Source organism: Daucus carota, chromosome 1 (assembly GCF_001625215.2).
Source record: "Daucus carota subsp. sativus chromosome 1, DH1 v3.0, whole genome shotgun sequence".
In the NCBI taxonomy this organism is placed as follows: Eukaryota; Viridiplantae; Streptophyta; class Magnoliopsida; order Apiales; family Apiaceae; genus Daucus; species Daucus carota.
In genome coordinates, this window is record NC_030381.2 from 37,285,633 (window position 1) to 37,312,213 (window position 26,581).

General features: G+C 33.0%; 3 protein-coding genes across 3 annotated transcripts; all 3 read left to right on the forward strand.

Moving 5' to 3' along the window:
- Positions 1 to 5,965: 5,965 nt before the first annotated feature.
- On the forward strand, positions 5,966 to 7,602 carry LOC108213344 (U-box domain-containing protein 21). Its single transcript, XM_017385133.2, has one exon. The coding sequence runs from the start codon at positions 6,085 to 6,087 to the stop codon at positions 7,405 to 7,407; it is 1,323 nt and encodes a 440-aa protein (XP_017240622.1). The 5' UTR covers positions 5,966 to 6,084; the 3' UTR covers positions 7,408 to 7,602.
- An 11,499-nt stretch (positions 7,603 to 19,101) lies between these two features.
- LOC108193079 (cytochrome P450 CYP71D312-like) lies at positions 19,102 to 21,441 on the forward strand. Its single transcript, XM_017359641.2, has 2 exons — positions 19,102 to 20,064; positions 20,610 to 21,441. The coding sequence occupies exons 1-2, from the start codon at positions 19,162 to 19,164 to the stop codon at positions 21,231 to 21,233; spliced, it is 1,527 nt and encodes a 508-aa protein (XP_017215130.1). The 5' UTR covers positions 19,102 to 19,161; the 3' UTR covers positions 21,234 to 21,441.
- Positions 21,442 to 24,179: 2,738 nt separating this feature from the next.
- Positions 24,180 to 26,385, forward strand: LOC108211282 (cytochrome P450 CYP71D312-like). Its single transcript, XM_017382843.2, has 2 exons — positions 24,180 to 25,185; positions 25,596 to 26,385. Exons 1-2 carry the CDS (start codon positions 24,283 to 24,285, stop codon positions 26,217 to 26,219), a joined length of 1,527 nt encoding a protein of 508 aa, XP_017238332.1. The 5' UTR covers positions 24,180 to 24,282; the 3' UTR covers positions 26,220 to 26,385.
- The last annotated feature ends 196 nt before the right edge of the window (positions 26,386 to 26,581 follow it).

Below are 26,581 nucleotides of genomic sequence, written 5' to 3' on the forward strand. Positions count from 1 at the left end.
TATATAAACAATGGGGGTCGGGGATCGGGGCGGGGAGACATCAATCCCCGATCCCGCCCCGATCCCCGAAATTTTTTTAAAAGTTTCCCCGATACCCGCCCCGCTTTCGAAAAATTCCCCGAATCCCCGACCCGAACGGGGCGGGGATCGGATCGGGGTCGAGCGGGGCGGGGTGAATGCCCATCCCTAGTTGGTGTTAGTTTTTGGGCCCATAAAATATATTTGGGCTTCCTTACTCTCCTCTCTTGGTGGTTGCCAAAGTAGTCCAAGTGTTGTAACATGTAAAAGCTTTGGGTCTTTTTGATTGGTCTATGCAAAAGTTAAAAAATTAAGAAGCAGATGCTCCTCAGATTTGCATATAGGGTCAGAGAGATCAGATTGGGAGAGAATCATTTTGCATATGGGAACTGGGAAGTCTTTAAAATACAAAGGCAGCTGTCTTTTAAAACTTATTTTGGGTCCTAAGAGCAACTCCATAAGTAAAAAATCTTTAACACAAACGTCAAAAAATCTTTACTTAAAAAGCGAGTTGGTATATTAAAAATAATATAGATAATTAGCTGAAAATGTCACATTCAACCATACTCTTCCTTGCCTGTAATTATAAGCTTCTGTAAATGACTATATTTGTCCAATTTTTACATATATGTAAGAAATTTGTGATTACGCATCATTTATTATTATATTGATATTGAAGTGATAATATTTAAATTATAACAATTTAAAATATTAATAACATGTTATTTTTAAATTATAGCCAATCAATATAGCCAATATTAGTGAAGCACAATGTTTTATAGGTTCAGTGATTTTACATAATGTTTTCATCTTACAAGTTCAATTTAACCGACTATCGGTTCAGTTTAAAGATTCAATTTAACCGACCACTATATCCTAACATCATCAGAAATGTTCAAATCATCCAACAATTAAATAAGTTTATTGTTTGCGGTGAATCAAAATTGATTCATCTGTTTTGTAGTCTTATCTAGGTGACCGGTGAGTCGGTGACTGGGGAGAACTGAACTGTTGATTTCAGAATTATATATCTTGCATGCCTTTTTTTTTTTTCCTGGAGAATTTTTTTGTAATGACGTTACATACGAGGTGGAACTATAACCATTTTCAAAATATGTAATACTCCGGACAATCGATTATAAATAACATATATTTTTCTTTATTAAAATAAACCAAATAAGCTCTATCTCTGGGGCTATTTAACCGAGTTTAAAAAATTGAGTTATTGCGTAAAGTAAAGAAGTGAATTAGAATTGATAACTTAGTTTGGATTTATAAGCTACCAGAAGTGTTTGGATAACGTGACTTATAATTTTTTTAGACGTTTGGATAACTAAACTAATAATTTGGTATAGTTTGGTAATTTTGTTATATAATAATTTGTTTCTTTTAAAAAATAAATTATAATTATAAAAGACTTTTTATTGTTAATACATGAAATATATTACAAGTACAAATTTTACACTCTGCAATTAAAGAAAGAAGAAGCTAGGTTTTTTTGTTAGAAAGAAGCAGAAGTTGAATCTCAAAAAGAAGTTAGGTTTCCTAAATTTTTTCGTTGACTTCTTTTCGTTTTTTTAAGCTCTTAGAAACATTTGCCAAACGGACTTATAAAAAGCGGAAATGAGCTTTACTGTCTTTTAACCCATAAGCTATGCTCCGAAACACCCACTTTTGTCTTGAGCATCTCCGATCATCAAGAGTGCTTAGTTAAAAATTAAGTTGAAATATTAAAAATAAAAAAATATAGCCGATCTCTTAAAAAACCGCATTACAACCACACCCATATCTTATCAATAATTATAATCAACCTTCTATGAATCACCATATTTGTCGAATTTCTACATATCTGTAAGAAATCTGTAAAAAGATTATACATCATTTATTATCATATTCGGCTGATATCTTCTATTTATAACAATCTAAAATCAATAAACATATTATTTTTAAATTATAACCAATCATTATAGTGAATACCAATCGAAACACAACCAATTTAGCAAATGATTATAACCAACGACGTGTGAGATGCTCTAATTAAGTTTTTGTTCGGAATTAATCAGTGAAATCTCTTATAATATTTTAATATTAAGTATTAAATTGAATATAGTAGTGAAGAATAATACTTTAATTGAGTTTGGATACCAAAATTAATTCTGGTTCTCTCCAAAACTAGCTTACAAATAAAAAATTATTGAACGTTTTGGCTAACCTTATTTTCAAAATAAAAGTTTATTTATAGAGAAAAATTATAAAACTCTAGTTTTTTTTAAGTAAGTTTTTATTTTGTCAAATAATGAATACGAAACAACTCTTTAATATTTATATCCAATTTTTTCAAAATCTATTTTTTAATTAAAGAAATAAGGACTTTTTTTAAAAAAAAATGGAGCTGTCAAACACCCTTCATATGGTCGAGCTTATATGCTTGGAATTTAAATATTTTTTATTTTAGTTTGTTTTTATAATACATCATAAATTGGTTTAAAATTAGAATTAAATCAGAAACTGATTTAAAATTTGAAGTTAAAAGATGTTTTTTATTAAATTATTTTAATTTTATAATTTTTTAAATAAAAATCAATTTCAACATTAAAATTCATAATCTATCAAATTTATTTTTTTATTGTCATTTTAATAAGTTATAATTCATCTATAATATCAAATCATCCAAACAAACCGTTTAAATTGAGGACATATTACATCAAATCATTATAAATCACTGGAATAATTTTAAATCTTCCATAACGTGTCCATTATCTTTATTTATGTTCTTTTATCTATTTCCCACAAAATTTGTTATTCTTATCCATAAAGCTAATATCAAACGGGGTTTACATCAAAGTCTATGAATATCCACATATCCACACAATACACGTAGTTGTTGGGTTAGAATATTTGCACACTTAGAGCATATATATTTCATATAAAAATATTCAGTGTCCATATTATCGGTCACGATTTTCATCTCCGGTGTATATATCCACGTGCAGCCTGTAGTCGATCTGTGGTGTATGCATATTTTATTATTTAAAAATGCAACACTTTCTGCATATTTGCAATGTAAACACAATTTAATATAACAATCCCGTGACTTAACGAGTCTAAGCAAAGGTATGAAAATAGATGCCAACACCAACCAGTAATACAAAACAACGTTTAACAGGTCATGTGATTTTTCCATAGCCTAAAAGATTTAAATCAACGTAAAAAATTCAAAGTATTCGTGTAGGCCCAAGCTGGACTTGAATATTGTTCAACGGCGTACGGTCGCACCGTCTTGTATGAGCAGCTCGGTCTTTTACTCGTAACTTCTTTTACTCATAAATATATCGATAATATTTATGTAGAAATAAACTATAAAACTGATGACTTCAAATTAAACAAGATGAATATATATGTACAAGAGCAAATGAACTCCAAAGACTACATTGTATATCTCCTGATTTATTAAAAGAGATAAATCACATAATATATAAGGGCTACCCAACAAAGTGATAGCAACTAACTAGTGTCCACCTGAAACTAAACTCTACTACTCCATGATCCTAAAAACACTCATTACTAATCCAATACTCTCCCACAATTTCTCTAACTTATCCTCTACTAATAAAACAATTAGTGATTATACTAATTTAATTATTTCAAGTTTAGATTATTAGAATATAATTCCAACAATCTTCCCCTTAATCTAAACTTAGCTTCTATGCCCGTCTGGCAAGTTCTTCGGTGCCCATCTGACTTTCTTTATTGGCCCGTATGACCTTTTGAACTGAGCCCGTATGGCTATTTTGTTTTGCCCGTCTGGCTACGTCTTCATCTGCCCGTATGGCTTTCAATTTAGCCCGTATGGCTTTCAACCCATTTGGTTTTCAACTTAGCCCGTATGACCCTTCTTATTTGCCTATCTGGCACGTCTTGTTTGCCCATATTGCACACTTGTTTGCCCATCTGGCCTTTTTTTTCTTGCCCATCTGGCACTTTTTTCTTGCCCATCTGGCACGTTCACCTCCATTTGATTTCACCGGAAAAATAGAGAACACAACTTCCCCCCGTAACTCTCTCGACTTAAAAAATCATTGCTTTTTAAGCAAAAATATCTCTCACAAACACGTTCACCTCTATATCATTTCCTGCCTTCAGTAAGCTTCTCCGGCATCGCCTCACCTTTCACGGCAGCTCCTACTACACATGCATCCCATACTACACATGCAGCTTTGCCACCATGCTTTTGCAACGCCTACCTGTAACTATCTCGTCACACACTTATTCTGCGGCTCCACCACCACCTGGCGGCGGAACAACAAAACCTGGCTCTGATACCATGTAGAAATAAACTATAAAACTGATGACTTCAAATTAAACAAGATGAATATATATGTACAAGAGCAAATGAACTCCAAAGACTACATTGTATATCTCCTGATTTATTAAAAGAGATAAATCACATAATATATAAGGGCTACCCAACAAAGTGATAGCAACTAACTAGTGTCCACCTGAAACTAAACTCTACTACTCCATGATCCTAAAAACACTCATTACTAATCCAATACTCTCCCACAATTTCTCTAACTTATCCTCTACTAATAAAACAATTAGTGATTATACTAATTTAATTATTTCAAGTTTAGATTATTAGAATATAATTCCAACAATTTATAAAGCGAAACACATGTACAAAGTCCAATGAGAACAGTTGAAATTACTTCGTTTTTTCAATGAATAAAAAATTATTAAACTATAACTTTCTAGGAAATGAGATTTTAAATATCAACAAGATACGCGTGTACCAGCCCCAGAAGAAAGTATGCAAATTTTTTTGGCAAAAATTTTCGGTTTGGTTTGTTTAAAGAAATTTTTGAAATGTGCAAAACATCCAAGGCTGATTGATAATTGAATTATTAAAATACATTAAGAATAATTGCAATTACTAAAATGATTGCAATTATATATTTTATGTTGGGCGCAATATTTTCTCTTAAAGCTATACTTATTGTGGTATATTAGTCCCTGCAAGAGAACAGTACTATCAATCGAATAAAATTTAATTAGCTTCGAGTTGTATAATAAGATGGAAAAGAGAATTAGAGAAACAAATTAATTAAACTCATAGTTATAGAAATATAGAGATGATGATCTTTGATCATAGAAAAAAATGGCCTGTTTGTGTGAGTTTTAACATTGAATTTCAATGTTGATTTAAGAACTTCGAAATTTAAATTCATATTAATTAAACCCATAGTTATAGAAATATAGAGATGATGATCTTTGATCATAGAAAAAAGTGGCCTGTTTGTGAGAGTTAACATTGAATTTCAATGTTGATTTAAGAACTTCGAAATTTAAATTCATATTTGACTTTGAATTAGAAATCTTTTATATTTATATATTAGTAGAATATACTTTTTTGAATAATTTATACTAATTCTGTAGTTATATATATAGATTACAAGTTAATATCACAAGATTAATGGATAATATATCAAATTTATTATTATTATCATTACATTTTCAATAATCTATAAATTAGCAATAGTATCAGATTATTCGAACGGACAAATTTTATTCTACAGCTATCACTTTAAATTGTTTTAGTTCACAAAAATATGATCTATAATGAACTTTACTCCATATATAAATAAAATAACCAATTTTTAAAAATACAGTTTGACCCACACAAAAGTCTTGGCATTGTTTTATTTTGATTACAAGCAAAGAATATGACTCTGAACCTAGCCAAGAACAGTAACACCCCAAATCCATTTATTCCCACTGTTTGTAGTTTCATATTTTACCATTTCAATGGTCAATATTCAACTCCACCCTTGTCTACTCCCCTCTCATACGTTTCTAATTTCTCTATTATATTACTACAGCACGCTAGCTAGCCGCGTATGAAATCAATTTACACGGACTATCTTCTATATATACATCACACGTACAAGGTACAACCAACAACATAACTCAACAAGTCTCATTCCTCTCAACTCTCTCTTTCGAATATACGCAAAACCCTAAAAAAAAACATTTTCGTTCACGATTTTATTAAATTTTATTTTAAAAATGATTTCTTCATGGAGGAAGATTAGAAGATCGAGCAACAAGAAAGATGTTGCGAGCATGGAGCTTTCGATCCCGAATCATTATCGGTGCCCGATATCACTAGAGTTGATGAAAGATCCGGTGACTCTTTCCACCGGGATAACTTATGATCGAGCTAGCATAGAGACGTGGATTGAGGCCGGGAATCGAACGTGTCCGATCACGAATCAAGTATTGAAAACCCTCGAGCCGATACCGAACCATACTCTTAGAAAAATGATTCAAGATTGGTGCGTGGACAATAGTTCATTCGGCATTGAGAGGATTCCTACGCCGAGAACCCCTCTTGGTGCACGCGAGATCGCGGAGATCCTTTCGAGACTCGTGGAGGCTCAGCAAAGAGAAGACGCTCGCGCGTGCCAGGAAATAGTAGCTAAGATCGTTGGCTTGGCTAAAGAGAGCGAGCGAAACAAACAGCGCATTTTGAAGAACGAGACTATTGGGGTCTTGGCCTCATCATTTGAAGCATTCGCAAAGTCTTCATATGATCATAACGTTGGTGTTTTAGAGCAAATCTTGTTAGCTCTCACAATATTGATATCATCATTAGACGGAGAGGCCAAATTTCATCTTGGATCGAATTCGTCTTTACGTTGCATGGTGTGGCTTTTGAACAGCGGAGATTTATCGACGCGAAGAAACGCGGTTCTAGTACTCAAACACGTATTATCATCCGATCAAAGAAAAATGGATGACTTCTCCGAAATTAAAGAGTCTTTAGAAGGGTTAGTGAAGGTGATCAAAGAGCCGATTTGCCCCACAACCACGAAAGCCTCGTTGGTGATCATCTACAACATAATTTTATCGAAAAAGGTCAATGAGAATGTTGTAACAAAATTTATTAACATGGGGTTGGTGGAAAGGCTGCTAGAAATGCTTGTGGATTCGGAGAAAAGCATTTGCGAAAAGGCGCTAGGTGTTTTAGATGGAATTTGTATGTGCAATCAAGGGAGGGAAAGGGCTTATGCGAATGCCCTGACAATGCCAGTCCTAGTGAAGAAAATTCTCCGAGTGTCGGACTTGGCAACAGAATTTTCGGTGTCGATACTTTGGAATTTAAGCAAAAACGAGAGCGCCGCGGGAAATAATGGAAATGGTAGCGTTGTTCTTGCGGAAGCTGTTCAAGTGGGAGCGTTTCAGAAGCTGTTGTTGCTGTTGCAATTTGGTTGTAGTGAAAGAACTAAGGACATGGCCTCGGATTTGTTGAAGATGTTGAATGTGCATAGAGATACGGTGGAATGTGTGGATACTAGAGATTTCAGAAATCTTAAATTGCCGGCTTGAATAGTGCGAGAAACCATTCATTTATTAGATAAAGTTAATTTTCACGGAGCTATAGGTTGAACATATATTGCTGTTAATGGGAGACTACATTTACAATAATACAACTGCTTGTAATAATTTTTTACAATGTGCACAAGTTTTGTTACTGTAATTCACTCAAGTGAAGTAATAAGACTTGAGTATACGGTTTGTTTATTGATTCGAGTTTATGGTAAAGAATTTATATTTACAAAAGGTTCCATGCTTCGAGATTTCTATAATAATTAGGGAAGAATCTAGGAAGAGACGGTACCATCCGTGGCTTTTATTTTATTATTTAGATTTTTGAAATTGATAAAAGAGTAGTAATCACTTCGTCCGTTTTATTTTTTTATTATGTTTTTCATTATTTGATTCTTATTTTAAAGTGTATATAAAATATAGTTTCATAAATATTTTCTAATTTTTTTCTATATTTATATAAATATTTAAATATTAAAATTTTATTTGAGAAAAAAGTTTAAAAAAATTTATAATATTATATTTTATAGAATTTCTAAAATATGTGTCAAAATCAGGATAAACAACTTAGAGGGACATGAAAAGTGCTTCACACACAAAATTGATTACAAAATCTTTTACAAGATGCATGACATGTGTTAAGTTTTCATCGGAATGGATCTTCTTGCATTCGTATAAATTAAATTAATTAAAACATCTTACCTCGATTATCATTTTATTATTATGAGTTTAATATTTAATTTATGCATGTAGGATCCCCGGAGTAATATTAAAGCGTGGAGTTGTAAGTGTGAATGGGGCAGTAAGCAGATGGCGATGGGTCTGAAGACTGAACCGTGAACTATATATGTGTTTTACTTTTATATGAAGTATGAACACAAGTCCGACTCAACAGCAGAAAAGACAAAATTATATTACTAAATTTGAGGTAGTCCAAATATACGTGTGTTTTATCAGACAAAATGCAAAAATAATAAAAATATAATAGAGGAGTGTGATAATTAAAGTTGGAAGGATTGAGTCAGCATGGGCTGGCTGGTATTATATATTGACTCAATTTTAGCTACCACTGACCTGATCTGATTCAACAAAACTGCTAAGTACTGTGAGATGGGGTCACGGCGACTATGTCTAATGTCAGTTTGTCAGTTAAATGCCAACTCAGCCGTCGCCTTTTGAATACGAGATTGTTTTCTCAGGTACTTGTCTACTTGCATCGCTGTTGTATCATGTATGCACACAGTGATATTAAACTAACCATGTTTTAAATATTACTGTATTATTATTCATTTAAAGAGGCAACGTTATAAGTCGCAGAAATAAAAGTTAGTTTTGATCCACGACATAATTCGAAAACATGTTGAATTTTCTCTTACATTTTGGATCTCAAAATTCTGAATAAGTTCCTTTTCACACGAGGTGGAGTCTTACTGCGAGTGTGAACATTGGACTTCCCTCGGAGAATAATTTAACCTGTGTTTCGGTAGTTAGCAGCAAAACACTTGTCGAATACTACTACCACGTTCCAACTGCTTATACTTTTTGTATGTATTTCAACCATGTGTCCTTTAATTAAACCATTAGGGCATGCATGATATGCATGCTGCTGTAACAAAAGGAGTTAAATTTAAATCACGTAACCTCATTTCTACACACGTGAGGGAAAAAATAGACTAGTCAGAAAGCGGTAGTGGAATTAGAATGGTTATTTGACGAGCGGTCAGATAATGAGATGTAAATTAATAAAGAAAAATTATTATACATGATAGTATTGATTAAATATAAATAAATTTACATTTTTGTATGATGAATATTATAGAGTAAATAATATAAATATAGAATGAATCATTGCTTCTAATCATATATGTGAGATATCTAATTCAAAAATTCTGAAATTAATGTTTGACTCGTTAATAAAAATGCAACCAACTTTAATAGCAACATATAAGAGAATGCCGTAGTTTCAACTGCCTCCTGTGGTGGAAATAATTCTAATTTAGGAGAAGAGCACTGAAGCGTCAAGAACGTGTGGGAGACGAATGAATATAAAGGCGTGTGCTTAACATATATATATGTTTATGGGCCGAGTCAATTGTACTTTTCTGTGGTTACTTTTGTTTTCATGAATCGTGAAGGCGTCAATTGTAATTGTAGTGTAAGTTCGTAACCCCCATAACGACGCGTTTAAGTGATATAATACCTTAAATGAAAACAAGAATAAAATAGGAATTGACTCTTACTTGGCAAAGAAGCAGCATATACAAAATTACCATTCGTTAAGATTATATTTCAAACCAGTTTTTATAATAAATAAAATATAATTTCTATATACTTTTCGTGTGTATATTCAAGTTGAAACGCACAAACAAGTCAAAAACAACTTGTACACCACTGTTGCGTACTTGCCCAACTGGTCGTATGCAAGTGCTGAACTGCAGGCATGCTGTCAAAATGGAAAAATATATTTCCTCTCAACAGTAACTAAACTACAAATTCAGCTTTGTACACTTCCTACCAAACTCTTTCGAAACCTCTCAATTGTATATGCACAATTTCAAAATGTGCAAGTCCACTCCCTATTTTCCTCAGCTGTTTCCTTTTTGTTTGCCCAAGTAATCTTTGCTTGCACAATTTCCTTTTTGAAAATTTTGAATTTTTTTATATAAATGTATGGAATATATAAGTATTTTGGTTAAAGTTTCGTAAAGACGAGGGACGTATGCCGTAGAAATTTTAGTGAGTGCGACTCATGGGCCATTTAGGAATATAGATAAAGTTTGTCAAAGAATCGGTTACTCTAATACCTCAAGCGGTTAGAGAATGACCCTTTGTAACCCTTTGTAAGATCTTATATTCTAACAAAGTTCCATAATTTTGACCATGAACAATAAAACTGTAGATGTAACTTACACGGGATCTACTCTCTTAATGTTGTTATATAAAGTGGGTGTTTAAACCCCACTTCTAGAGTTATAAATTAGAAGTATTCATTCGTACTGTACTGTTAGTTTGTGTAAAAGTCGAGAAGCATTTATAAAAAATTTAGAATCCTAACTTTTGTTTCATAACTTCTACTTTTCATAAACACTTTAATCACTTATAAGTTTTAACTAATTCTTAACTTCTACTTTACTATTCCACTTTAAGTGAAAAGTACTTATTTTAAACTCACCCAAACGGCGGCATATTTAAGTTCAAAATTTATCAATTATTTCTGAGTCATGTTTGTTACTCGTTGATACCGGAAAGATAACACACTATAGTTTAATTTATCTTGTATTAACTATATTGGTTTTTACGATTATAATAGAGCGGATTTTCAACTATGATAATAGTCAAGACTTTTATTTGAAATTAGACGGAGTAAGAGTAGATTAATAATTTTATGATTATTAATATTGAGAGAATATGCCGAAGATATTGATATTAATGAATTGATAGATGATGTGAATAATTTTCTTTCATTTTGATTTATAACTAATATTAATATTTCATGCTTATGAATATGTTAGATTTCATAAGATAGAACTTATAATTATGATTCAATGTTTTTAGAATATTTTTATTAAATTGTGTTAAAAAAATTACTCCAACCCGGATAAAAATTAAATTATGGATCCGCCCAAACAAGTTGACACGAGACCTTCCAGTAACTTGTAAAATTGTCTAAGGTTTGCAGGCCGAACATCAACCATTGATGGTCCACAGTCCAATGCTCTAAAGTCCGATGTCTTCAAAATCTGCTTCGAAAAGATGTTGTACTCATTGGACAGGCCCAAACGTTGGTGTTTAAAAAAGTTGTGTCTTTCCGGCTTCCGTCTCTAATTGCGAGGATCCATCGTACTGGTAAGTTGTGTTCATTTGGACTGACACTGTGTTTGGTTGGGAGGAATGAAATTTGTTAAGAATGCAATGAGATTAGGAATGGAATGGTGAAAGAATGGAAAGAAGGTTGAATGGAATGATCAATTCAAAACTCTTGTTTGGTTCATTTTTTTTAAGATTGGAATGGAATGAACCATTCCATTCATTTGAGTTGTTTGGTTACTCAAAGGAATGGAATGGTAATTAATTATTTTTTTAGCAAATTTTTTCATATGAATTTTAACTTCCAGAATTTATAAATCAAATAGACAAATGGATTAATTTCATGTCAATAGCATACTTCACATTTCATTACACAAATTAGTAGTACCTAAATCAACTATAATAAATATTAAAAATTTACAAAAAACCAAACTTTCGCCACTACTAATTCTCCTTCATAATTTACAAATAAAATACAAAATTTCTCCAAGAAAAGGTCAAGATTTTGAACTATTACTAGCCCTGCCACTTCTCCAGCATGACCAAGATCACTTTCCAAGCCAGCATCAGGGAATAAAGCACTCTGAACAATATCAGAAATTTAAGATGAAGCCGCATTCAGTCAAAGATGCAGATCTGGCTGCGAACAAATTTAGTAGTTTAGCCAAAATTCAGAAAATTGAATGAACTGCATAGTAAAGAACTTGACAGGAAACTTTGTTAGTCCACATTGACAAAACCACAACACTGTTTTGTTGGAACACTTCAAATGCTACCAATCAGGACATTACAAAACACATACTTTATTAGGGTTAAAAATGGGGTGGGGAAAATGGGGAACCCGCCCTAACCCGCCCCGAATGGGGCAGATCCGCCCCGCTAATATGGGGAATGGGGCAGTGACGGGGAATGATTTTCTGCCCCGCCAAAATATGGGGCAAGTATGGTATTTGTTGAATCCCCGCGGGGATTCCCCGCCCTGCCCCGCATATATTTAATATAAATAAATAATTATATTAAATACAATATTTTTATTATATTTAATATAATATATTTATTATATTTAATATTATTATTTTTAATACACAAAACTATAATTTTACAATGTATAACATGTAACAACCGTGAAATTTCAAGTACGTAAATCATTTAATTTTATGAATTGTGAGTTTGTTAATAAAAATATTGGTACGTAAAATATTTAAGGCTAGTGCGAGTTTAGATTATATTGGCTGGCGAATTAAATCTAGTGACATATCATTAAAGTTTAAATATCATGTACGTGGACTAGTTGGTAGATATATAGTGTTATGTTACGACCCGAAAATAAATATTACGGGTTAGCTAAAATGAATTTTTCCGTCATAATTAATTAATAAATTTCGAAATATTTAGAAAGTATTGGAAACATTATTTAATTATATATATATATATATATATATATATATATATATATATATATATATATAAATAAGTAGCGTTAAGCAAGTCGGGATCGGAATATTCAAGAATAAAACGAAACAAATTGATTAAAACCGAAACGTTACTTGGTGTGCAAGTAAAGTAATAAAATAAAATTAAAATTATAATAATAATAAAATATATAAATATATAAAATAAATATATAGTGCTTGGGGGCCAAGTACACTTGGGGACCAAGTAATTTTTAGTTTTAGTTAACTTCGATTAATGTGCTAATGATGATTAAGTGTATGTATATAAAGCAAAGAAAAGAGTCTATTTTTCTTTGACAAAGACCAGTGAATTTAGAGGAAGAGCTGGTCAGGAGGATAAACCAAGTATCGGGTAATAGAAAAGGAGCAAATCACTGCACCTTCAACTATTCTAAACAAGGTAAGTCTTAACTTATCTTTATTAATTGAAATAAATAGATAAATATTTATGGTGATGTGGACTGCTGTGCTTACTATGGAGTTTTAATAATTAAAAAGGAAGCTTGTTTCAAGGAAAAAGAAAAGAAACACACACTATATATATATGGACCGCTAAAATAATTAACATACTAAATGGAGAATTTAATTAGGGTTCTTGACAATTGGGGATTTGTATTCAAGAAGGAGTAAGTTGAAATTGTGGGTTGATTGTTTGTTGTGGTTGTTGGTTATGTAAAAGAGGTAGGCTGAGCAGGTGGGAAGAGGCCGGAGTCAGCCGCGGCGTTGCCGCCAGCGGCGACTCACGGCGTGGTGGCGGTGTAGCAGTGAAGGAGAGGGGAGAGAAAAGGGAAGGGGGAGAAAGGGAGGCTGTATGTGGGTTGTGGAGCGATGCAGAGAGAGAGAGAGAGAGACGGAAGAGGGTGGCAGTCGCCGGAAAGGTTACCGGACAGCGGTGGTGATGTTGGATGGTGGAGGAGGAAGAAAGGAGGGATGGGGGAGATGATGGTGAGGGTAACATGGTAATTTTATAAGCTGGGTATATTCAAATAATTTAGATAAATTAGCACAAGAGATAATAAAATAAAAGTATGCAATATAAGATAATAATTAGGTGATGTGTAAATTTATGTGTAGGAATTAATGTATAATATATAGTCAGGGAATGATATTGGAGATGAGGTTTAAAACAAAGTGAAAATTGTAATTAGAATAATAATGGATATATGAGAATTCGAAATAAGCAGAGATTTTGGTGAATATACCAGTGACTAACAAGCTGATGAAAACCAGAGTCATGTGCCAATAAATGAGCTTTAGCGAGCTTCCAAGCCAAACACTTGTCGCATCAAACCCTGGAGAATATGCTTTCTTCCACTGAGGTTTCCCATTCATTGGAGATCGGACAAGCTCAATGGCTACTGGCTTCAATGTGCCAATAGGAGTTAGAAAAAACAAGGCCCTTGATCCATATAGAGATGTCCCTTTTATCTGCCTCACTTTCTTCACATATGGTAGTAGCAAATCATGGTAATCTATCATGAAAAGTTTCTTCTGCTTTATGGCCTGCATTGATATTTATAATTATCATATATAAGCTGATTGATATGTATTATTATCATATATAAGGGTTTTTGAACCCTTGAACCACTCCCTATAGAGTTTTATGCCACAGATGGTGAGATTTAGGCTCCTAAGTTTTAACCTGGCAACCAAAGTTGTTTCGACACATCAAAATGAATGACCAGCTTTGTACCCAACAGTCCAAAATGAAGCAATAATAACAAAACATTTCAGACTCATTAAACACAATTCTTTCTTAAACACCAAACAAATAACCAGCTTGTCTGGCTAGAAATTCTTCCATCCATTCACCATAATCCAGTCATGCATTAACCGTAAATCCTACTGAACCCCCATGAGAACATAATTATGAAAGCACTGCAGTCTTACCAAGATAACAGAAGCACCCATTTTCAGAATAATAAGCTATACCCTTGTTTATATGACCAAACAAACCTAAAAAAATCCCTAAAAAAATGCCAGATCACTCTATTGATTGTGGCGCAGTACTCTACTCCTTCAAGCAACCCCGTAAAATTGTTCCTCAACCAATTCACTTCTCCGATCCCTAATCAACACTTCTACTTTTGATTTTTTGGTTTTATTAAGTACATTACCCCCTGAAGTGCAACCATAAAAAACACTCCCGAGCCGTAACAATTAAAATCATACAAAAAAAACCCATACTTTTAGTTAGTGAAAGTCTTGCCATTGCTGTAATTCATCATATAGTTGTTAGAGGCTTTTTATCGAACACCTAATACACATCATTCAAACACAAAAATCATATAATCAGTAATAAACACAAAAAATCGAAAAGTAACTGGAATGTCAGTGATAGAAAGAAACATTAACACATAAATTAGCCAGATTAACAGAGAATTCATCTAAATCAATCTACAAATTACACAATTTAACAAGATTAGTGAAAAATATTCAAATGGATAAGCTCGAACCAGTATGCTCAGATTGATTTAGGTTTCAAAATGGTTGCAAATGGTAAAGTGAATCGCTGAAATGCGTCGATCGGATTTTGAGCTTATTGAAATCGGCGGAGTCGAAGATGCGAGAGTTTGAATCGTCCTTGCCTGAATAGCGAGAGTCTGAAGCTCGATCGGATGCTTCGAGCGTGTTTTTTTGTTTTAGCCGAGAGATTAGAATGGGCTTATCCCACCGTTTTCAGCAGGAAAAGAATATAAAACAATGCTCCAGAATGGAATGAGTTAAAGAATGGATCATTCCATTCCTTTGGCCCAACCAAACAGCAATTTTTTTGTTGGGCTGAATGTATCATTCCATTCTGTCCAAGATCCATTCCATTCATGCCAACCAAACAGAGCCTGAATGGAATGGAGGGAGAATGGAATGAAATTTGTACTATAAAATGGTGTTGATCAAAGAAAATGTAAATAATTTTCATTCCTTCAATCACTCTAATCTTACTATTTTAACTATAATTTTAACCCACATGTTTTGGAAGAATGCTCATTCTTTTTCTATATCATGTTTCTTAACAATCTTTCTCACAAAAATTTAACTACATTCATATTTTGTCACCATTATTTCATACTTTCTTCTTTCTCCTTAAACTTTTTATATAATTTTTCATTCCATTTTCCGCTCATTTCATTCCATTTAAACTTTTTATATAATTTTTCATTCCATTTTCCGCTCATTTCATTCCATAAACACAGCCGTAGATAATGGAGCACAACCCGTTGCTAATTTCGCCGGCCCAGAGATGCAGAAATATATGTTGTTTTTGATAAGCACAAGAATTGTAATTTCGCTGTACATTTCATCGATACTGTATTAATATATGAGGATAATTTGTAATATTAAATTTTAATGAAAAATATTTGGAAGTATTCATGTTTTCAAATTTTATTTTAAAAATAAGGTCAAAATTGTATGTATGATTGCCATGTTGAAAACGGTTGATTTCTAGGTTATAAGAGTTACAATTGAAATTGTATATGTAGTTGCACAGTATCTTTGAATTTTTATTACAAAATTTTGATATTTTTGTAAGAAAACTCAATTTTATTATATTGATCATCCCTATACCTTAGCTTTAAAAAATTTGTACTTATTCTTATTTTTTTTTGTAAGGGTACTCATTCTTATTTAAAAAAGTAAAAAACAAATACTAAAAAACCATCTCTTCACAGCTACAAACTAATTTAAAATTTATAAAACAATGATCATTATTTTTCATACAAAAATAAATTCGGGAGATTTCATCATCCCAAAAGACCACGAACAAAAGTTTGAATTAATGTAACATCTCTTATTTTGTTTACAAGACTAAACCAATATTGATTTCACACTATTCACAAAACCACGTCATGAGTTGCATAATATTCTCGTGAATTCTTTTTCCAGGGGTTATGACTATTCCTCTGGAATTTGGCCATTCAAAGGCTATGTAATTTTTTTTTTCCCAGAGTTTATGACTATTCCTCTGGAATTTGGCTATTCAAAGGCTATGTAAACGTGTCAATAGAAACTTCAGGAATCACAATTTATGCAAATTCACCGTGCACACTGCACACCATGGAGCTACCGCACTGTGAGGGTGTTTGGCCGGGGCTTAAAAGTCCGGCTTTTAGGTTTATAAGTGAAAAACACTTATTCGTATCGTTTGCGTAAAAAGTCAAAAAACACTTAAAAAGAAGTTGCAAATGTTAGTTTGTGTTTCACGGCTTCTACTTCCTTCTCAAACACTTTAATCACTTATAAGTTTTAATTTGTTTCTAACTTTTATTTCACTTTTTTACTTTATACAATAAGCACAAATTTTAAGTTCACTCAAATGGCTTATATATAACTTTGACGTGATTGAGAAAACTTGTACGATAGACGGTTGATCGTCAAATATGGGAATAATTTATAGTAATATACTTCCTTTGTCTTGACTTTTTGTGGTCAATAATAAAAGAAGTAAAACTAGTATCAATAATATATATTACTCCCTCCGTCCCTATTTATCTGTCCACTTTGGAAGTAAAAACTTGTCCCCATTTATCTGTCCATTTATATAACCAAAGTATAATTTTTCATTTAATAACCTGAAGAGTCTTTGATTTTGTTTTTCAAGCCATAAATATCATGACTACTCCCTCCATTCCAAAATAATAGTCGCTTTGACTTTGTGCACGTATTTTGAGGTGTAAAAAAAAACATACTTCCACACATTATTTTTGAAATTTTCTTTTTCTAAATAAAAATTTAACATCTCTATCTTTATTCAGAAAAAGAAATTTTTAAAAATAATGTGTAAAAATACGCTTTTTTTACACCTCAAAATACGTGCACAAAGTCAAAACGACTATTATTTTGGAATGGAGGGAGTATTATTCACTGATTCATCAAATTTGTATTGGATATTGGAGTAATCCCACTAGTATTTTCCTACAATTAAGGCATTAAATAAGGGTATTGATAGAAGTTTTTTATCAAACTTAAATTTTCTTAATATTCGTGAAAATGTTAAAAGTGGACAGATAAATAGCGACGGAGGGAGTAATATTAAAAAATATTTATAAATAGATGATAAACATATATATTATTTTAATTACTCATCTATAATATATAAATATATTTTGTAAAATCTAATCCCTGAAAAAGAACATAATCAATTTGTTAATACATTATTATTATGGGAAAATTAATTCTAAAGTCCCTGAACTATAGGCACTTTTTTTTCTAGGTCCCTGAACTATAAATGTCAATTCATAAGTAATTCAACTCTTGATTTTTTTCCTATCTGGGTCTGGTTTGACGTCGTTAGTTTTTCCGGCGAACTTGGTCGGAAAAGCTCAGATCCGGTGGCTCGAATTTTCCGACGAGGCTAATTTGAACATTAAAAATCACGAAAATTATATGAACATGCTCATAATCACACGATCTATCAATCTACATCATTATAATTCGAATAAAAGCTATTAAAATGAAAACTAATATTCAACTCAAAATTCGGAAATTACCAAACTAAATTTTGATGGTATAGATGGATAGGGGATCGAAAAACGAGCAATTTGATTACTCAAGTTTCAAATTTGGATACCGGAATCACCTTCAAAGTTATCTTTGATCACGGCGTCAAACAAGATTTAACGGAAAGACCCAGATAGGACAAAATCAAGAGTTGAATTACTTATGAATTGACATTTATAGTTCAGGGACCTAGAAAAAAAAAATGTCTATAGTTCAGGGACTTTAGAATTAATTTTCCCTATTATTATTAATATTTCATATAAAAAAGAATACAATAACGTAAACAATAAAATTATAAATACACAATTTTGAATTAAATACTTTTTTTTGTGTTCGGCACGGTTTAAGCTAGTTTTTATGATCAAACATGCTTTTGTAATTTATTTTCTTTTTCCTTGTCAAACAAGGTAACAACAAAAACTTTCGTCAAATCCACTTTGTACAATTATTAACGAAATAAGTGAAAACGCAAAATTTGTGTAAGGGAGGATGACTACCACTACAAGCCAGATCAATTCACATTTTCATATGAAATTCGAGAGGTTTATTAATAATGCTTTGGTTTGAAATAAGTGCTCGAGTTTTTCTGGAAGCCAGAGTAGAAGAAAAGAATCTACCTGAGTTGCCGGGTTGCTACATCCGCTGATCAATTACTTGAATATAAAATACTAGGAAATATTAGGTAAGTACGTATGTAAGTTTATAATCAGTTCTGAAATTATGATTTAATTAGGGCTACATTTTTTAATAATTAATATACTTGATTTTTCCTCACATGAAAGCGAATTAGGCTGCATGTATAGTACTTTTATTTACATGCAAATGCAAGTGTATGGCATTGACGAAGCTCAGCTATTTCGACGCCCGCACGATTGATTCATCTTGAGCCACAATCGTCAAAGGGATCATATTTTAAATCTTGCATATAAATTAGGAGCTCCAGCTCATTACGATATACACTCTCTCCTCTTGATAACTCCTGCAAGCAGTGATCATGGAGATTTACTCAACTATTATTGCACTAGTTTTCTTCATCTTCTTGATCAAACTGCTCAAGAAATCTAAAACCTCCAAAACAAGTACGAAAAATCTTCCCCCAGGTCCACTAAAACTACCCTTTGTTGGTAATCTGCCACAAGTAGCTGCAGCCGGTAAAGTTCCTCACCTAGGCCTGCAAGCATTAGCCAAGAAACATGGGCCTGTCATGCAACTTCAGCTTGGAGAGATCCCTCTAGTTGTCATTTCATCAGCTAAAGCTGCAGAACAAGCACTACGAACCAATGACCTTGCTCTCGCGGATAGGCCATCGCTTCTACTTGGTGAAATTGGCCTGGCAAATTGTAGAGACATTGTTTTTGCACTCTATGGGGATTACTGGAGACAAATGCGCAAGATATGCAAATCGGAACTCCTGAGTGTCAAGAAGGTCAGGTCATTTCGTGCTATTCGAGAAGATGAGTCCCAGCATCTCCTGGAAAATATTAAAAATTCTGTTGGATCGCCTTTCAATTTCAGTGAAAGTGTCGCGGGTATGGCACATGGGGTGATTTCTAGAGCGACAACTGGAAAGAGAAGTGATGATGAGCTTGTGAGGATTGTTGAGGAGATTTCGTATTGGGGTGCAGGTTTCCTGGTTCCTGATTTGTTTCCGTCAATCAAGTTCCTCCCTACTCTTACTGGGATGAAAAAGGAGATACAGAAGTTGAGAAACGCGGTTGATCCTATATTTGATTCGATCATTGAGGAGCATAGAGAAAAATTGGCTAGAAAAAAAGAACGAAAAGCAATGGATAACGACGCAGATGAGGAAGATCTCATTGATGTCCTGCTGAGAGTTAATGAGAATGAACGCCTCGAGTTTCCTATGACATCAAATGACATTCAAGGAATTGTACTGGTAATGAACTCATTTATTAGTAACTGCTTTATAATTATTTTATTTTGGAGTAAGTTACATTTTGCACCTCATAAGTTTAAGCGTTTTTTCGATTTGGTATCAAACAAAAATTTTTATCAATACACACCCTAATGTTTAAAAAATGATTCGATATGCAACCTTTTAACCATATTCCGTGACTGTTAAAATTAACGGATGCAGGGTTAAAACAGTAATTTTGTAAACTCTCTTCTACTGATTCTTTCCATACAAAATTATTGGAACTCCTGTAATCGTTAATTTTAATAGTCAACTTCACGTGATATGATCAAATGGGTGCATATCGAAGCTCTTTTTCAACATTAGGGTGCGTATTGACAAAAAATTTTGTTTGAGACTAAATCGAAAAAACGATTAAACTTATAGGGTGCAAAGTGTAAATTAATCTTTATTTCATTAGTAACTGCATTATAATGAACTCTAGAATTTTCAATTTCTAAAAATCCTGTTTCAATCCTGGTTTGGTCGCTGCAATTTAAGATGTTCCTCGTAATTATGTGATGCAGGACCTGTTCACAGCCGGAATAGATACCACTTCAGCTGTGATCGAATGGGCTATGACGGAGTTAATGAAAAATCCTAGAGTCATGAACAAAGTGCAAGCAGAAGTACGTCAAGTCCTCAGAGGAAAAGAAACGATAAATGAAGATGACATTCAAGGATTGAGTTACTTCAAACTGGTGATCAAAGAAGCTCTCCGATTGCACACACCTCTTCCCTTACTATTACCTAGACAATGCAGAAAAGAATGCGAGATTGATGGTTACCACATTCCTGTGAATACCAAAGTCATTATCAATGCATGGGCTATTGGAAGAGACCCTAAATTTTGGGTTGATGCTGAAAGTTTCAAACCGGAGAGATTTGAGAACAATCCTGTTGATTTCATCGGCCTCGACTATGATTACTTACCCTTTGGATCAGGGAGGAGAATGTGTCCAGGCATGAATTTTGGTATAGCAGGAGTGGAGCTTCCTCTCATTCAACTGCTCTACCATTTTGACTGGGAGCTTCCTAATAATATGAAACCTGAAGATCTTGACGTGGAGTATGGCATTGGATCAACTACTAAGAGAAAGAATCACTTGATCTTGATTCCCACCTCTGAATATGCAGCTCAGATGGCTTAATTACTTGCTTGGTTTGAGTTACTACTTGCAAGACATGCAAAGGATATTCATCAAACAAATAACAGAAATTAGGCTTTGAGAATAAAATTATAAGGTTTGTACTGTCTTTGTAGAGGTTTTAACATATTCTCTGTAAGAAAAGGGTGTTCTTCAGTTCATTTTAGTCCATCACACTTTCAATTTTATGGAATTTTATTGCTCTGCTCTCTATCGAAGATAATCAATTTACAATATATAAATAAATATTGTAAAAGCTAAATCTCTGAAAAATAACATAATCAATTTACCAATAATATCTAATTATATTTCAATATATTATCGTCTGATTTTCCATATAAAAAAGAATATATAATGACATTAGAGCATTTCCAATAGTCTTTTAACTCACTCCTAAATATGATATAAATAATAAAATATTGACTTTTAGTCATTTAATGTTGGTTCGAGATCCAACAACACTTCTTATATTCACTCTTTATTTTGTTTTTATAGTATTAAAAGTAAGTCATGTGCATAAAAGTTAAAAAAAAGTGGATGGAGAGAGAATTTTTGCTCACAAACTCTTAATACTAAGGAGAGAGAAGAAAATTTTAATGAATTTAAGAGTGACTACAAATCTATTGTAACAAATCATCTTCAAATTTCAATTTAAGAGACACTGCAAAAATGTTACTTCGAGATGCTCTTAAAAATTAACTTATAAATACAAAGTTCTAAATAAAATACTCGCTCATGCTTGTGGTTCGAGACTAGTTTTTATAAAATCCAATCATACTTTAATTTTATTTCATTTTTCCTTGTCAAAGGAAAGGTAACAATAAAAACTTTCGTCAAATTCATTTTGTAAGAGTACAATTATTAACGATATAGGCAAAAACGCAATTTTTTAAAAGGAAGGATGGCTACCCTAGTGACTGACTAGTCCACTACAAACCAGTGTTTAACAGTGCGTTTGTTTGAAATAAGTGCTCGAGTAGAGAACAAGGGACGTGTTCAACGGGAATTTTAGTGAATTGTTTTTAATTATTAATTGTATACGATTTTGATTTTATACGGATTCTTGATAAAATTTCACAAAATTAATATAAATTCTGTAGGATTTTAATATAATGAGATTTTGTCGAGATTTCAAAACGTTTAAAATATGCTGAACAATCTAATAAAATTCATCATTCTATAAAATTCAAAGAAATCCGTTAACATTTGAATACCATTAGAGCATCTCCAGCAGCTTCTCTAAATGTTGTCCTAAACTATTAATATAAGGAATATGACATAAAACACAACTCCAGCAGAGTCTTAACCATCCCTTAAAAAGTTAGGATGCCCACTTCATTCCTCATTTTTAAGGATTGTGGAACCATTCCTCATACTATTTTGAACAATAAAATATTCACTTTTCTCCTTTCCCCCCTCTTTCCCTCCCTTCTCTCTCCTATTTACAAGTTGAATATAATATTATAATAATAATAGGGAATAGAAATAGGGAATGTTGTTGGAGTTCCCATTCAATAAAATGTAGTAATCCCTTAAAAAATGAATATTTTATTATATATTTAGGGAACATATTAGGACTCTGCTGGAGATGCTCTTAGATTTTAATATCTTTTAATCAATCTCAATTGAATATCATCTGATTTTTAAATATAATCTAAAATACTAATTAACTACCCAGATTTTATAATATAATTTGAAATCTTAGTTGAATATTCGAAGATTTTGATATATTTTTTTTAAAAATCTGAAATAAATATTTTCTAATTACACAAGTAATTTTTTTTTAAATCTCAATTGAACACATGGGCTTGAATTTTCTTTAAGCCAAAGCATAAGAAGCAGAAGAAATGAATCAACCTGAGATGCCGGGGTGCTACAACCGCTGATCACTTCTGAATGTAAAATATTAGATAAGGACCAGCAGGAGCGTGGTAAGAAATTTAAGTCAGTGATGTCAAAATTTTAAATTTTCAACAAATCTAAAATATATTATATATATAATTATTTTATTTGGATCAAAATATTGACTAGCCTTTATATATTAATAATATTTTGTATGGAAACTTAAATATGAAACTTTTTTACTAATTTAAGGTGGAAATGTGTGATGGAGTGCTGGTCAAGAAAGGAGCACTGCTGCTGCTATAGTACGAGTATTTCATTTCACCGAGTACTACTTTTATTTGCATGCAAGTGTGCGGCATTGACGAGAATCCAGACAAATGGCTCATAGATTACGGCATCCTAAAAGATTCTGCAACAACTTAAACTGTTAGTCAAGTGGTGACACCTGATAGTTCTGACTAATGGATATTTATAAATTCGGACATTTATAAAATGAAATTTATTATGATAGTAAAAATGATCGAATTCGGGTTATTCTGACACATCAGAAATGTGTCAATTTACAATAACGCAGGAAAATGAAGATTAAGACTGGGGAAGAAGAAGAGTAATACATTCTGAAAAACTAAACTTAAAGAATGTCCATTGTGTTTATTTATACAATTGGGTTTTGGTCCATGACAACCGATTGTCATGGAGCTCTTATCTAACACACAGCTCCATTATCATCAGATCAGATCTGTATTTCAAGGGTTGTGATTGAAACTTTTTTATTAAGTATCCGCTACAATTTTTTTTTTTAAGTATGTGTATGTGATCACACGATAACAATTCTTGTGATATAGTTTTATTGTTTCTAATAATCTTGTCTAAAAAATGTTTATTAATAAAAAATTTCTATATAAAAATAATTGTGAGTGTGTTACACGACTAGAAAGACCCTTCTTATAAAAGTAGCAATGACTTGAATTTTCTTTCAAACGGAATATTTTTGTCTTTATACCGCAAGCCATTCAGCTGTGTCGACGCCCGCGCAGTTAATTCATCTTGAGCCACAATTTTCAAAGGGATCATATTTCAAATCTTTCATGTACCTATTAGCTTCACCACCCTACCCAATTAAGATATATGCATATAAATTGGGAGCTCGAGATCATTACGATATATCAACACTCTCTCCTCTCGATAACTCCTGCAAGAAGTGATCATGGAGATCTACTCACCTATTATTGCACTAGTTTTCTTTATCTTCTTGATCAAACTACTCAAGAAATCTAAAACGTCCAAAACAACTAGGAAAAATCTTCCCCCAGGTCCACTGAAACTACCCTTTGTAGGTAATCTGCCACAAGTAGCTGCAGCTGGTAAAGTTCCTCACCGCGGTCTGCAAGCATTAGCCAAGAAACACGGGCCTGTCATGCAACTTCAGCTTGGTGAGATCCCTCTAGTTGTCATCTCATCAGCTAAAGCGGCAAAACAAGCACTACGAACCAATGACCTCGCGCTTGCAGATAGGCCAGCTCTTGTACTTGGCGAAATCATCTTGGCAAACTGTAGAGACATTGTATTAGCACTCTATGGGGATTACTGGAGGCAAATGCGCAAAATATGCACATTGGAACTCTTGAGTGCGAAGAAGGTCAAGTCATTTCGTGCTATTCGAGAAGATGAGTCCCAGCATCTCCTGAATGACATCAAAAATTCTATTGGAACGCCTTTTAATCTCAGTGAAAGTGTCGCTGATATGGCACATGGGGTGATTTCTAGAGCGGCAACTGGAAAGAGAAGCGATGATGAGCTTGCCAAGATTGTTGAGGAGATATCGTATTGGGGTGCGGGTTTTCTGATCCCTGATTTGTTTCCATCAATCAAGTTTCTTGCTACTCTGACTGGGATGAGAAGGGGTATACAGAAGTTGAGAAATGCGATTGATCCTATATTTGGTTCGATCATTGAGGAGCATAGAGAGAAGTTGGCTAGAAAAAAAGAAGGAAAAGCAATCGATAACGATGCGGACGAGGAAGATCTCATTGATGTCCTTCTGAGAGTTAACGAGAATGAACGCCTTGATTTTCCTATGACATCAAATGACATTCAAGGAATTGTCCTGGTAATATAATTACTTAATTTATCATTAATACTTTCAATATCGGGTTCTGTATATGCAGGGGCGGACATAGTCTCTATATACTCAGCTGGTTAGCTAAGCGAGCCTAACTCCACATTTGTCCGTTTTGGGCCTAACTCACTAGACTTTGTTTTTAAGCACCTCTCAAAAGGTCTTGTATTATTAGAGTTGTTCTGACGGCTTATATTCTAGCTTTATGCCCCTCAATATGGGACAACTCTTAACAATGGAGACTAAAGACCTCGAATACCATATATATTCTGCAAGGAGAACATTCTAAAATATATTACCATGCAACATAAGCTTACATCCATATAATAATTAGTTAATTTTATTGATTGCATGCACTACACTTTTCAAATTTTAAAGTTCCTCGTGATTATGTGGTGCAGGACATGTTTACAGCCGGAATAGATACCACTTCAGCTGTAATCGAATGGGCTATGACGGAGTTGATGAGAAATCCTAGAGTAATGAACAAAGTGCAAGCAGAAGTACGTCAAGTCCTCAGAGGAAAAGAAACAATTAATGAAGATGACATTCAGGGATTGCCTTACTTAAAGCTGGTGATTAAAGAAGCTCTTCGATTGCATACGCCTCTTCCCTTACTATTACCTAGACAATGCAGGAAAGAATGCGAGATTGATGGTTACCACATTCCTGTGAATACCAAAGTCATCATCAATGCTTGGGCTATTGGAAGAGACCCTGAATATTGGGCTGATGCTGAAAGTTTCAAACCGGAGAGATTTGAGAACAATTCTGTTGATTTCATCGGGCTCGACTATGATTACTTACCGTTTGGATCAGGCAGGAGAATGTGTCCAGGCATGAATTTTGGTATAGCAGGAGTGGAGCTTCCTCTCATTCAACTGCTCTATCATTTTGATTGGAAGCTTCCAAATAATATGAAACCTGAAGATCTTGACGTGGAGGATGCCTTTGGATCAACTACTAAGAGGAAGAATCAGTTGGTGTTGATTCCCACTTCTGAATATGCAGCTCAGAAGGCTTAATAAATTATTTGGTTTGAGTTAGTACTTGCAGGACATGCAACGGATTAAGGATATACATCAAACAAATAACAGATATATTAAGCTTTGAGAAAAAATAATATCCCTTCACAACCTCTCTTATTCACTTGAAATTGTATATTTAAATAAATAACCTGTTTGGTGAGTATGAATTTGAATTTTATTTATTAGTATAAATTTGACAATATTCTGAAGTGATACCTCAATTATATTATAGTCCAATCATATAATTGAAATGAAATACACATTTCCCAATGCCCGCTAAAATTTTTATATTATAAAATTTAACTATATTTGATAAATTTTAAAATTTAAATTATTATTAGGGATATTCTTCAAAGGAA

Bases quoted from the DNA above. Each gene is read 5' to 3' on its own strand.
- LOC108193079 (XM_017359641.2), top strand. From the start codon at position 19,162: ATGGAGATTTACTCAACTATTATTGCACTAGTTTTCTTCATCTTCTTG. The intron at 20,065-20,609 runs GTAATGAACTCA...TATGTGATGCAG, and splicing joins ACATTCAAGGAATTGTACTG to GACCTGTTCACAGCCGGAAT.
- LOC108213344 (XM_017385133.2), top strand. From the start codon at position 6,085: ATGATTTCTTCATGGAGGAAGATTAGAAGATCGAGCAACAAGAAAGAT.
- LOC108211282 (XM_017382843.2), top strand. From the start codon at position 24,283: ATGGAGATCTACTCACCTATTATTGCACTAGTTTTCTTTATCTTCTTG. The intron at 25,186-25,595 runs GTAATATAATTA...TATGTGGTGCAG, and splicing joins ACATTCAAGGAATTGTCCTG to GACATGTTTACAGCCGGAAT.